The following is a 14,398-nucleotide window of genomic DNA, read 5'->3' on the forward strand; positions in this document are numbered from 1 at the left end:
CGACTTTTTGAGCCTATTCATAGTCCGATCCAAAGTGTTCGGTTATTATAAATCTCAATCCGAACCAATCCGTTCACGGTTTGGTTTGGTTTGGTTCGATAAAATTTTACTATAATATATCAAATTTTTGGCTTTAAAATCTGCTACAATTATACTTAAAACGTGCTAAAATTTAGTATTATCTCACAAACTTTTAGATCTACATGTACGTAATTAATTCGACATAGTTTACCAACATTCGAGGAAGATAAAAAAAACGATAAACAACTGAATCTCCACCATTCATCGTGTCTAATCATATATTCTTACATATATTTTTTTTTTTTGTTGAACTATATTCTTACATATATGATATATAAAAGATAATAATAAATGTTTCGGTTCGTTTTTTGGTTATCCCTCAAACAAATCCATGAACCAAACCAAACCCCTCGATTTTGATCTTTTAACATCTGAATTAATACGAATAACCAGTGGTTCGGTCCCCAAACCTCCCAAATCTGGTTGGATCTGATTTGGTTCACAGACTGAATATACACTCCTCATTTCAAATTAGTATGTGAAACCCAGCACTGAAATGTGGGCCCGGTGGTTGGATTTTAAGAGGCCTTCACGGGATCCTCTTACTCATGACCTCGGTTGGTTCATTCCTTTATGGGCACTGCCATTTTGCAGCCCAATTGAAAAGTCAACAACCAAAATATGACCCCTCACATTAGGTGGTTCAAAACGAGGCTTTCCCGTTTGGGCCTAAGGCCGGCCTGCATGCCATAAACATGCATGCAAGAGGATGAATGAGTAGTCTCTGTAACTACATCTGCCACATTTGGAATCTCACCCAGCGTCACAGTGTTTTCTAACTACTTTAAAATTCCATATGATGCATTAATGGAAACCTTCACAGAATAATAGTATTCTACTGGAACTATAAACTATAAATAACAACATTTAAGTGTTAATATCGGCAGATATGTTGAGAACTCGATCTCCCATGACCAAATCTCAACAGAATGTATTTAAATTTTGTATAACATATGTACCCACAACAATTATAACTAGTTTATCGGCCATCACGAGATATAAACTTAAATTATAATGCACAAATTGAAATTTCAAACATGTATACACCTGGCTATTTCAGCAAGTTGACAAGATAAATGAATCTCTAGGCTTACAAATCATAAGTACATGTTGTGTGCACAAGTTAATGAAGTGGTAGGGCTCTAATCTATTTGCTATTGATCATTCTAATTTAAATGATCCGATCCACACCTCAACTTCACCAAAAACTTTTCTAATTAAAGCACATTAATAAGGTATATGTGTTTGATCATCAGGAGCGTGGGTGAGGGGCTGCGAGCGGTGAGATCGCACCGGCCCCCTCTCCCTAGGGGTCTCTCCTCTGAAAAATTTATATAAAAAATGTTAATGTTATAATGTGAAAGCCACTGACCTAAGATACTTAAAAATGTTATCTTTACTGGTGAGCTACCTGCCACAGACCACAAAGTTCGCGTGTTCAAATCCGCCAAGCTACAAACAAAATGTTTTTGTGGGCAATTGATACCTGCCAAGTGTGGGTTATGGTTTAAGGCCCAATGTAACATTTTTTTTTTTTTTTTTTCTGATCTAGGCTAGATGTTGAAGGTCCAATGTTATTTCATTTTTTGTAGGCCGCAAACAGAGACGTCTAAGTAGTTAGTTCCACTCTCAACAAAAAAAGTAGTAGTTAGTTCCACCATGACTCTTGATGATCTGTCATTTTTCTTCGTAAGTCTATTAAAGAGATTTATTTGAACGACTTAAATGCCAATACGAAGTCAAACTAACAAAATTAAAATTTGACATTTCAAATTTTCTTACTCTCCATTCTCTTATCTTTATTTCTTCTTCATTTCTTTAATTTAATAGGTCTGACTTTTTTATCTATCAAATTAGGTTTTTTTTCTTCTATTTTCAATTGACTTTTAAACAAAAATAATTAATATTTACTGTTATAGTTTCTTTAATCATATGTTTATTTGTTCTATGGGTACTACTATAGTTCGTATCATGAATTAAATTCAATACTTACGATAAATACGTCATAGTTAATTTGAATACTCATTTGGCATAATTATTTGGAGTGTATGATTTCATTTTCACAGTCTTGTTTTTTTTTAGAATTTGACTACTATCAACGATAGTCACTACAACTGCCATTGATACATGAAAGATGTGATAAGCTCGATAACCGCTCATTCAAACTCTAACAAGACCGGTCCTATAGCCCAACTAAATTATGAAAGCCCAACTACATTATTTATACCCTAATAATCCCAATTCAAATAATCAAAGGTTTCACCTTCTCTCGGATTTGAATCTGAGACCTCCAGGGCTTTCTGGAGTTTATGTCAACGCCTTAGAACCACGTAGTGTTGTTATAAAGGCCAGGCCGGCCCGGGTTCTATTCCGGACGCGGGCTGGGCCTATGGTTTGGGCCCGACGGGCCAGGTCCGGCCCGGCCCGTCAAAACCTGTTTTTTTTTTCATGCCTTATTTTAAAACATTCATAGAGAATTTGAAAACATTCCTTTTCGAAAAGATCTATCCAACAAAATCGTTCCTAAAAGATTCATTTCCATAAAATATTTTCGAAAAATCTTTCCTAACTTGTTAATTTATCTGTTTAAATCATCCTCTATATTATTTCCAAAACGTAATTTCTAAAAGGTCGCGGCTTTGGGGAATAAAGAAAATTCTCCGGGGAATAAATTCTCCAGAGAATTCAGATTTTTTTTTAAATTCTCCGGGGAATAAATTTTTATGGGGAATGCAAATTACATTTTTGTGAAAGTTCTCCTCCATCTCATCTATTCTCTCTGCCACTTCATCTTCTCGCCACCTCATCATCTTCTCCGGCGAAAGTTGCCGGCCGGAAAATTTTCCGGCCGGCGACCTTCAAAAAAAAAAAACTTTATTTTTTTCTCTCTTCCTCTCTCTCTCTCTAACACTCCGGCGAAGGGAGACCTTCGCCGGAGATCTGGTCTGTTCATGGACAGACCTTTGAAGGTCCACGAACAGATCTGGTCTGTTCGTGGACAGACCTTCGAGGTCTGTTCATGGACAGACCTCGAAGGTCTGTCCATGGACAGATTGGATCTGGTCTGTCCATGAACAGACCGGATCTGGTCTGTTCATGGACAGACCGGACCTCCGGCGAAGGTCTCCCTTCGCCGGAGTGTTAGAGAGAGAGGAAGAGAGAAAAAAAAAAAAACAATTTTTTTTTTTTATGTTTGGAGGTCGCCGGCCGGAAAACTGGTCGGCCGGCGACCTTCGCCGGAGAAGATGATGAGGTGGCGAGAAGATGAGGTGGTAGAGAGGTGATGAGTTATAGCATCTTCTAAAATTAAATGCCCCTTAGCAATAAAAAATAAACATAAAAGTCAATCTTAGTTGACTAGTTTTAAGAAAATTCTTTATTCCCCGGAGAATTTTCTTTATTCCCCAAAGCCGCGACCTGTCTAAAATCACTTTCACGAAATCTTTTCAAAAATCTTTCTTAAACTTGTTAACCTATTTATGTAAATCATCTTCTATTTATATAAATCATCCTCTACTAATTAGTTTCAAAATATAATTTCTAAAATCATTTCCCAAAAGATTTTCATAGAATCTTTCCTAAACTTATTAATTTATTTATGTAAGTCACCCTCTATTAATTATTTCCACAAAGTAATTTCTAAAATCAATTCAAAAAACTCTTTCTAAAAATCTTTTCTATACTTATTTATGAAAATTATATCCTATTAACTATTCCTAAAATCTTTCCAAAAGTCATTTTTAAATCATGTCATTATTTATAGAAAATCGTCTCTAAAATTTTAATTTTTTATATTCAAAATAAACAATAGATTTGTATTTTTTTTAATTTAAATTTTGGTTTTCAAAATTTTAAAAAAATATATATATTACAGAAAATCCGGGCTGGCCCGGCCAGGCCTGGGTCTATACCCAGTCCCGGGCTGGGCCCTTGTATAGCCAACCCGGGTTGAGCCCGGCCCGGGACACTTTCAACCCGGGTTGGCTAGGCCGGCCTGGACAGGCCCGGCCTTTTAAGCATCACTAGAACCACGTGGGCTACCAACTGTTGACATTTTTTACAGTCTTATTGTGACATACGGGCCCAGTTAAAATTTTACACCGGACTCCCAAATTCTCAGCCACACCACTATCGATCATCTCACAGTTAGCATATTATCAAGATTTATGAACACTCGAGACATACTTCTCATTGATGAATTGATGGAAGTTTCGAATACCCATATATATTTCTTTGGTCTATTTCCAAGAAATAATGACATTTCATGAACACTCTTCAAACCTATTTCCTAATGGGCCAATCACCAATTGAAGACATAAATATGTTTTTTTTGCTTTAACACTCAACAGATCCTGATGATGATTTTGTTAATTTTGTCGAGACATAATGTCATATAACCCATCCAAAAATAAGCCAAATTTACAAAACTTATTTTTTCGTTCTCGTATACATCGTTCAATTCCGCAACTGTCATCTTAAAATAGGGCCACTGTGGATTATAAACAAGATATCTCTAATTCTGTAATTCATAAATTATCAAAAAGAAAAAACATATTCATAATTCAAATACTAATACTAACATAGTGCTTTATAATTCTCATAAAAAAAAAACATAATGCTTTATAAACAATATCATAATTTCTCATTCATAAGTACAAACTAATCCATAACAAAAAAGATTTGTGGAGAACAAGGGTATAGCCACCTGAAACTGATTTGGAAAAGAAGCGAAAACAGAGAGAAAAGGAGCACGGAAATAAGAGAAACAAAGAGAACAAGCAGAACTTTAGAAGATGAAGAAACGAAAAACAAAAATACCTTGAAGTTAATTGATTGAGGCGGCAAAGGGAAGAAGAAAGATGACCGCTAAAGAAGAAGTATTCTTCCTCTCTCTTTCTACTGTTTCGATCGATTAGGGCAAGGGAGAGAGAGAAACAACTTCAATTATTTTAGTCGACTGAGCTTAGGTCCTAACTTTTTTTATTTTCAAAAAGGCATCCCTCGTCGCTACCTGATTACCTTGGACTTGCCCTGCACGAGATAGGCGCAAACAAGGGGTATTCATCTCTAGAAGAGCGGTCCTTTCAGAGTCGGGTGCTTTGAGCGCCATAGCGACGCCATTAACAACCTACGCTAGAAACGAAAGAAAATATGCTTAAAAGCGCAGTAAACTTCTCTACAAGACGGCGTCGCATTCTTCATAGCAGTTGGAGAAAGATTGCTTAAAAGAGCAGTAAACTTCTCTAGTGAGGTGGTGTTGTACAATAGTGTTGTCTTTTACATGAAGTCAGAACCATTTGAATCAATGTTATAAGTAGCGAAAAGCTCGTATAAGGCTGTTACTGGTAAATTGGGAAAAACAAATTACTCCACTATAACAGTCATTTTTTTAACAATCATCTGCTGCCATAAGAAATAGCATTATGATGCCAGCATACTTGCAGGAAACCTAGATATGGGAATTAAAAGCTCAGTTTTAAGCAAGCAAAAAAAAAAGAAATGGTGATAGTCCGAACACTAAATTCTCTTTTACCAACAGTACTATCCCCTTTGATCTATTTATAGTCTTGCTACTTACATTCGGGATTTTTATATCCCAATCTAACCAGAGCTCTTACGGTCAGAGGACAAGCCCCCATTTCAACTCAATTCCATATATTTGATAAATAAATAAGATAAAAACAGAAAAAGACGGTTTCATCCGGTGAAAAATGAACAAGTTCACATTTTCTGCAATTAGAGCAACTTACTTCATTGTTTTGGTTCTTCAATGCTAGTTGAAGAATTTGGACGCCTTCTCTTAGGTTCACGTTCTCCTAGCTGCAATGAGAAACATAGGTCTTCATCTGCACCATTCCTCAATGATGATAGATTCTTTGATTCAGGGTTGTTGTCCTCATTTTCCTTTTTATGGATAGGAGATCTATCAATGAAGTTTGGGATGAACTGATGTTCTTCTATATTGGCTGCTAATGTCTCGATTCCATCTTCTATATGGAATTCATTAAGGGAAAAAGATTGGTTCGTTGATGGTCCAGATCCGTCATCCAATGGAATTCGTTGGAGATTAATTCCTAAGGGCTCAAATATTTCTTTCTTTTTATCTTTGGGTAATGTTCCGTCTGCAAGAGTAGACTCTCCAACCATGGAATCCACAACTGCTGCTAAGGCAGTTCTTTGCTCTTGCACTGCAACTGTAGAAAGAAAAACAGAGAAACGAACAAGTAAAATATAAAGCAAATATGCAGAATCTATTTAGTGAATTCCCTTTACTTGTTTCCTTCATTTTATGATAATATGTTTTATGTAAAATGAGTTCTCGTAGCACAAAAATCATGTAAAATGAGTTCTTCTCATAGCACAAACCTTGGAGTCCTTCAACGGTCGTTATAAGATCGAGTTCAAGGAGATCAAGAAGGCGGCCCAGATCAACTCCACTGGTCCAATTCTCAGGAGGTTGACCAACTTTCAATTTCAACCGCCCACGATTTGCTGTTCCGCCCCATATGATTCCAATAGGCCGTGGCGTATCATTTTTCTGGCCCGTTAAGAGGATAAGGCTACCACTATCACCTTCAAGATCAAAGGTTTGTGAATTCTCACCCACAACGAGGAAGTCAGTGAAGAAACAGATTCCCTTCTCGTCGTTGTACTCAAGTGCATAAGCCATTATGGTCCCGGTGGTCAAGCCGGAGCTTCTTCCAACCTTCACAACTTGCTTCCCAATAAGGCTGTTGATTGGAGATTGCAAATCTATGATCTTGACCTCCCCAATCTCGCCTACCCCTTTCACAATCGTGGTCACATTGGAAATGTCCAAATCATCAGCAAAAGGGATAAAGGCCCCGTCAGCTCGAACAAATGTCTCTGCAATTAAAATCAAATAGTAGTGGAATTTTTTGGGGTCAGCTGACAATTATATATTACTAAGAAATAAAAACTCTTACATCAACAACATCTAGTAACAAAGCAAGTTCTTTTGATTGGGTTTTTTGTTAGAACAATCTCCCAAACTGATCTCCCCTGCCCAAACTGTATACTCGAACTTCACCTAGTAGAACCACAAAAATAGTACTCCGTGCAAATAACAGAATGCCCTACTGGTTTCAGCATGTTATATGGCAACCAATCAAACCCCAAACTTTTTTGTAATTGAATCAAACCCCGGAGCATGGTTGATCAAACCAAGAATATCCTAAATCCCAGGTTCCCAATTATTCCCATGAGCTGCGTAGCTGTACATTAAAATATAGAGTTATTTCCTTTTTGACCCCCTATTTTGTGACCAGCATCCTTCTTGGCCCCCTATTTTTCATAAAATTCAAATATGACCCCTTTTTATATTTTTTTGTTAATTTTGAAAATATGTTTAGTGGAAGGGTAGTTGTGGCATTTATTTTAAAAAGGGGGCCATATTTGAATTTGTGAAAAATAGGGGGCCAAGAAGGAAGCTGGTCACAAAGTAGGGGGCCAAAAAGGAAATAACTCTAAAATATAAATTACTGTTATGTTGGTGTTGGATGCAGCACTGGTACCTTCATTTACAATTTATCCCTCCTAGTTCCTCTTGTATTATTGAACATTTTGTGACCTATCGACTTAATTTGTTTTCCCAGCAAGGTACTACTAACTTATCTCACCAGAAAGTGCTAAAGTATCACCAGAAATTTTAATTTTTTAAATGCTGTATCATATTAATGATGATTTAAGTTATTTAACATTGTTGCAAAATTGTCAAATTTTTCAAATACTACCCTGAGCCCTACGCCAGCTAAGCGCGAGTGATGATCCAAGTGCCTATCGCATAGTTGCAAGTCGTGAAATTGTGAACCACATCAAGGCTTGTTTTGATCGGTCATATGGCTTGGCCAAACAGAATTGCTGAAGTTCAAGTCCGCAAATTCTAAGTTTAGAAGTAAAATATGTTAGTATATTAGACTTTATATGCCACATTTTGCCAAAAGTTATACTTGGCGGTCGACGGTACAAGCTCAATCTTTCTGAGCTTTCCCCATTTAAACTTTTTTGCGGGACACCAGATAACTGCAACCAGCCAGTAGTTGAAAGTTCTAGACGATAACAATTCCTAGACTAAACCTAAATAAGTCCCGATCGTGATTTATTTGACGGTAGCCACTTGCAGTATCAGCACCCTCTACCAATAGAAATTTCTCAGTGAAACGTCCAACTCCGCAGCATTTGCGGTGCTGGTCTAGATACTTTTAGATTGAAAACATAAAAGAATCTGATGCTGCAGAGTCAGGTTGGCCATTAATAGACTACCAACTAAGTAAAGTTTGTAACCTTATTACCTGGGTTTGTTCCGGCAAATGTGCCATACCAAAGATCATCTGTGATGAACGATGTTGCCCTTTCTACTGCTCCAAGATATACCCCAGGACCAAGGCTGGGTGGCAAAGGATGAAACATCTTCTGATTTGGGTAGTCTAGATCAACTGCTACATGTCGGTTAGTCAAAAAACCAACTTGACGGTTACCTGTGCGGCTCCTCACAATCGCGCCCAAGGTTCCGTATGTCTCTTGACTTGCAACCTGATCAAGAAAGAAAATGAGGGTAACAAGCTTCGAAGTCCGTGTAAATGAATAAATGCATCCAAAGAAGCCTCTACCTAGAAAATGAAAACTACAACTTTACCTTGTCCTCGGTCTCACCAGTAAAAAAATTGGACCAAATGGATACTACTAAGTTTATTTATTTATCAAAAGAAAGCGAAAAATGTAAATACTGAAACGCCAGGATTTAGTAAGAATAGAAAAATATGGCAAATGCATCTCTAGCCCACACAATAAAAACAATGTAAATACCACCCCAAGAAGAAGTATACCTAAAAATGGTTGACTGATGTAGATGTGCAGTAGCTTAAATTTTTTTTTTTTTTTTTGAAACGTTTGAATTAATATTGAACTGAAAAAATGTACAAGCAAAATTGGTGGAATCACATAAGGAAGATGTTACTTCATGATGTCCTCCCAATTGGAAAAGAAATCAAGATATGACAAGTTCCTATAGTTTCCCAAACTTCTACTCCAGTGGAATAGAATTCCAAGGACATCCTCCACTTCCACCCCCAAATAGTGGTGGCCAACGGGGCGTGCCGTGCCGGCACGGCCCGTTTGGCAGCCGTGGCGTGTCAGACACGCCACGGCCACGCCAGGCACGGCTTGAGCCGTGCCGTGCCCAGACCACAAAGGTCTGGGCACAGAAACGGCCCATGGGAACGGCCCAGTCGTTCCCGTGGCATTTCCGTTGCGTTTCTGGCCGTTTCTGTGGCCGTTCCGTGGCGTTCCCGTAGTCGTTCCCGTGGCCGTTCCGTGGTGTTCCCGTAGTCGCTCCCGTGGCTCCGACCCGTTCATAAATATTTTTTTTACTTGTCAAAAAAAAGTAATAAAAGAAATATTACATTTTTTTTCAAGTAAAAAATTGTGATGTACAAAAACTTTAGAGTCTATGTCATATCTTTGTTTATTTTATTGGAAAAGAGTTGTATAAAGACTCTCCACATTTACTTTATATTTTGTGGTTTAGGTGTGGGACTATCTTTACCACTTTATTTGTTTATTTTTTTGAAAAAATGTTTTAGTTTGTTTCAAAAAAAAAAATCTAAGTAAAAAAAAAAAAAGTAAAACCTCTTTTGTTATAATTCAAGTATTACTTTTTTTTTTTAAGTATTACTTCTTTTTTAATTCAAGTATTACGTTTTTTTTAATGTGTTTTTCTTTTTGTAATATAAAGTAGTTGTCATGAAAATAACTAAATTGGGCCGTTGCTAGCGTGTCGTTGTTGCCGTACCCGTTCCGTGTCGTTCCGTGCCCACGGGTCGTGCCGTGTACGATCCGTTCCGTGTCGTTCCTGCGTGTCTAATGGGCCGTGTTTAACGGGTCTGGGGCTCTAAAATCCCAGCCCCGACACGGCACGCCAGACCCGTGACGGGTCGGCACGGCACGGAACGGACCGTTCCATGTCTTCAAATAAACGGGCCGTGCCGGTCCGTTTCCGTGTCGGCACGGCCCGTTGGCCACCACTACCCCCAAACTCTTAGGAGAGTGTTTGAATATACCCCTCATTCCCAGCTTAAAAATAAACTACTAAGAAATAGAGATTTAGCAAAGAAATGGTATAAGAATAAGATAGATAGCTAGCAAATACTTGTAGGTTGTGTTTGATAGCTTTCATTTTGCCATTTCCAGGGAAATGAGAGTTTCTAGTTTCCATTATTATATTGCAATTTTATTTCCATGGCGTGGGTGAAATAAGTCACTAACTTAAAACTGCGACAAGTATAGTTGTTATAACTTGAAGAAAATAACTGCAAAGTGCAAAAGAATTCCAGTATATAGGGTTGACCACCACTAGGGTGCTCATGTAATAAGGATAAAAACCGAATCTAGAAACGACCACTTTAGGGAGCCTTTTTCAATAAGACCGTAAATAACATTAGTAGTAATATCGTTGTTCCCTTACTATTCTAGTAATAACACTAGGGTAGGGATTCTTCTGCCAAGATGGGTATGCTACATCAATCGCCCCAACTTGCAGTTTCCTCCAGAACCTAAGCCTGGATTACTTCTTACTAAGTTGTGCTATCCTTGACCAATACAACCATAATCCTTTTCCCATTCTAGGAAAAAAATGATTATGTAATCACCCCATAGATAGTTCTCCCCCAAATTCTAGTTAAGAGCAAGAAAGCACCCAGATTTTGTTTTCTATTTCTATTGTGTAATTCTACCAATTCCTAAACATTTATTGTTTATTTATAATTTCTGATTTGAGCGTGTCATTTTTTATTAGATGAGGAACCGTAAGTAATTAGACCTTGCTAAGCACTAGGGCCATCGAGATCCCGGTGCTCATGCACCGTTGATCCAACAAAAAGAAAAACATAGTAAAAGTTTCAGGCCCAAATCTTCCAAAATACCTAGTTAATATTAGTAACAACATAAACTTTTCGGGAAAAATTTAAAACAAAATATATTTTTCAAATTGCAACAGAAATTACAGAAACATGAAACGAGAAACAGCAAACAGCAATGACAAAGGATGCAGGACACTTGGGATTCACTTCAACAGTTATGCTAAAGAGGGTAGTCAAATTAAGTTAATATTATAAAAAAGAATATGTTGGAGATAAGAGAAATGTTACCAACCACCATATAGAAGATGATGTATGTTAGGAAGAAGTAAGAACTACCTGCGAGCCAGAACCAATGCACAGATCACTTCCTCGTAAGCCATCGACAAGCTCAGTATATAATTGTTCTTTAGGGGTTTGTGCAGGAGCTCCAAAATAAGAGAACTCAACAACATCTACATCACACCATACACCTCCTGGGCCCTGATAATTGATCCGATATCACATTTTATCATCCAAAAGGAATAAAAATAAATCGTTATATACATAACTTTACGAGTTCAAAGACCAAATACTAGACCCACCCAACGCTCCATCCCCCTTCCCTCACATAGAGGAACAATACAAAAGATAACAAAACCGATGAAAAGGATTAGTACCAAACAGATCAATAGAGGCCATCAAACACAGTGGAGTACAAAGATAAAAACAATAACACCTTCTCGCGCTTTACCTCAAGGGCTGTCGGTAGACACTGGATGTGGTTGAGCCATTGTCTATGAACTTTGCGAGCAACAAATACTAGAATAGCAGGTGTATCTGTCAGCATTCCCTGGCGGATCCTGAAACCAATTGCCGTCCCGAGACTATAACGACGCAATATTTGGCTATGAAATGCCCTTACGGTCATCAGCTCAAGCAAACTGGTGGCTTGTTTCCCCGTCGGCAACTGGTCATGAATTTCAGGAAGCACTCCTTTCTGAAGGTTCCCAAAGTAGTTTGCCCGGTCTTCAGCAGCTCCAATTAATCGACTCGAAGTGGGCCATGAGAAGTAGGCAGCACTGCTTTCTGAGTGCTGACCAGCTGATGCAAAGCCTTGAAGTGGTGGTGGATTTGATGATGGTAGGTTGGGATGGGAGCAGTAGTTCCTTTCGAGGTCCAAAGCCGATTCCTCTGACTGTGTCGATCCCGAGTGAAGCCCCCTTATATTAAAAGATTCGCTCTTCTCCATTCTTCAGTTCGGCTACATGAAACAGCAACTTCTCAAGATAACAAAACTAAAACTAGACAACTTAACATGGACATTCATAACTCTCCAGCTATGTAATTAAAATTTTTTAACCTCTTCAAAAGTTTACTATTAGGACTAAAACAATCGAGAAAAAGAAAGAAGATTTTCGTAACATTATTTTAGAGGTGCGTAGCATCGGAAACCCCAAATTGAGGATAAGAAACTAAAATGTCAAATGTTATCTGATATATATGAAAATAGTACAATATGACTGACATGATTTTACATAGCTTTTGCGGAGATTTGAGAAACAATAAATATATATACATGAAGAGGTAATTGGGGAATGCTAATATGGCACTGTCAGAACCGAATTCATCACATAGAAACAGTATAGAAGATGCATAATTGATTCATTATCCAAGTCAAAGAAACGAAACAAAAGACGAACAGCTAGGAGATAAAATGAACTAAAGTTACTGAGCAAGACACAAGGAATCAATCTACCAAAAAAGGAGGTACCACTTCTTACCTCTTTCTCGATTACGCTTAATTACACACTTCATTCCATCTGTACAGACAAATCAATATTGTAAAACTTGTAACTATCTAAACTAAATGACATTATCATCCTCATCAGCAAGAATATGAAGTCAACTCTTTCACTCAGTTCTAACCAGTTTAATGGGAAACAAATGAGAAGCTTGAAATGGTTAAATGCAATTAACACCCAAACTTAAAAAAAACAATAATGAAAAACAAAAGCATAAAAGTGAAAGAAGGAACAAAATAATATAAAGAAATGAACTAAAGATCCCTTAAACAAGACACAGTGAAACAAGGAAACAAATCAGAAACCATAGCCGAATATATTCACTAAACATAAGCAAAAAAGAAAAAAAAAAAAAACTAAACTAATGTTTAATAAATGAGAGAGAGAACCTGAAAGCATGAACCAAACATCCCAAACAAAACCCCAAAAGATTAATTGAAGAAAAAAATGGAAACTTCAACTACAAAACAAACCAAAAATACCCATTTCTGAGTTTAAACTAAGCAATTAAAGCAGCATCATTTGATTCATTTGACAAAGGAATAAAAAGGGGAAGAAGCAAAAAAAAAAAAAAAAAGTAAAATTGGAAGTGTATAGAAAGCTCAACTGACCTAACAAAAATGGGGAGATTTGTAAAGGAGATTGTGAAGGAGAAGCTGAAGAAAGTAACAATTAGAAGAAGAAGAATCCCCTTGTGATAAAATTCATGCCCTACCCATAAAAAAGTTGCCCAAAACCTTGCTCATCTATCAGATCGGAGAGGGAATCTCTTCAGCAACAAGAAGAATTGCCAGCTTGAATCAATTGCAGAAGGGTTGATGGAGGAGAAACCCATCAATACAAATCCTAGTTCTGCTAAAAGGCATTAATGAAACAAAGTTTAGGTGAACACAGAGCACCCCTCTCTCTCTCTCTCTCTTCACTGTGGATATTGTCAACATCTCATAATTAATATCCAAATTTTCCTCCTTTTTTAAAATTTTCTCATATCACCCTTATTTTTGCCCTTTCCCTTCTTTTTCTTTTTAGCGTTTCTTGACTTTTCTGTATTGTATAGATGTGCAGGGCTACCCTAGAAGCTTTAAGGGTAGGGGCCTAAACCCTAAAATTAGGAAAGAAAAAGTGGGACCTACTAATATTTGCTCCCCAAAAGTTGCACATTTCTTTTTCTTTCTTGTTATTTTTAAGCCCTCTGGCTAATAATTCATTCACCATTGGAGAATGGGGGTTGGTATGAAGGGGAGGGGTGGTGGGGATGGTTTTCTTTTCTTCATTATCCCTTTGTTTGATTCATTTTCATGGTCCTTTTGTTTATTAGGTGAAAATAGCATAAAAGAAGTTTCAAATGAAGAATAGGTTCCCTCAACAAAAAAGAAAAACATGTTCTATTTCATAAAAAAAAAAAAAACAAAAAAAAATGAAGAATAGGTGAAGGGGAGACTTCCAAAGGAAAGATCCTAATGTGATAATGTCTATGGTTGTGATAAAAATTTTGGCCAGCGCTTTGGGGAAAGCTAAATAGTTTTCGGGATGTAAAATTTTAAAGGGAATATGTAAAATTTTAAAGGGAATATGTAAAATTTTAAAGATTTTTCGGGGAAATAAATTTTAAGGGGAAATAAAAAAAAACACTCCACCTCACCTCAATCTATCTCCACC

General features: G+C 37.2%; 1 protein-coding gene across 13 annotated transcripts; it reads right to left on the reverse strand.

Moving 5' to 3' along the window:
* Window positions 1-4,651: 4,651 nt before the first annotated feature.
* Window positions 4,652-14,103, reverse strand: LOC147549158 (protein NARROW LEAF 1-like). Of its 13 annotated transcripts, none has more exons than XR_015238484.1 (9): window positions 13,351-14,103; window positions 12,719-12,757; window positions 11,689-12,198; window positions 11,295-11,438; window positions 8,394-8,634; window positions 6,448-6,948; window positions 5,832-6,275; window positions 4,900-5,112; window positions 4,652-4,792 (listed from the first exon to the last, which is right to left on the reverse strand). XR_015238484.1 is itself a non-coding variant. In XM_086671484.1 (8 exons), exons 3-7 carry the CDS (start codon window positions 12,184-12,186, stop codon window positions 5,833-5,835), a joined length of 1,827 nt encoding a protein of 608 aa, XP_086527610.1. In that variant the 5' UTR covers window positions 12,187-12,198; window positions 12,719-12,757; window positions 13,351-14,103; the 3' UTR covers window positions 4,652-5,112; window position 5,832. The 13 variants fall into 13 exon arrangements, 11 of the variants coding, with proteins under 11 accessions (XP_086527610.1, XP_086527609.1, XP_086527617.1 ...); XR_015238485.1 differs by having other exon boundaries at window positions 13,455-13,813; XM_086671484.1 differs by having other exon boundaries at window positions 4,652-5,112.
* Between the last annotated feature and the right edge of the window lie 295 nt (window positions 14,104-14,398).

The sequence above is a fragment of the Eschscholzia californica genome, unplaced genomic scaffold, assembly GCF_041429995.1.
Source record: "Eschscholzia californica isolate CP2 unplaced genomic scaffold, dmEscCali1.0.p SCAF_3, whole genome shotgun sequence".
NCBI lineage: Eukaryota > Viridiplantae > Streptophyta > Magnoliopsida > Ranunculales > Papaveraceae > Eschscholzia > Eschscholzia californica.

Bases quoted from the DNA above. Each gene is read 5' to 3' on its own strand.
- LOC147549158 (XM_086671484.1), bottom strand. From the start codon at position 12,186: ATGGAGAAGAGCGAATCTTTTAATATAAGGGGGCTTCACTCGGGATCG. The intron at 11,439-11,688 runs GTAAAGCGCGAG...ATCAATTATCAG, and splicing joins GTCTACCGACAGCCCTTGAG to GGCCCAGGAGGTGTATGGTG. The intron at 8,635-11,294 runs GTAGTTCTTACT...TTTCTTGATCAG, and splicing joins GCATTGGTTCTGGCTCGCAG to GTTGCAAGTCAAGAGACATA.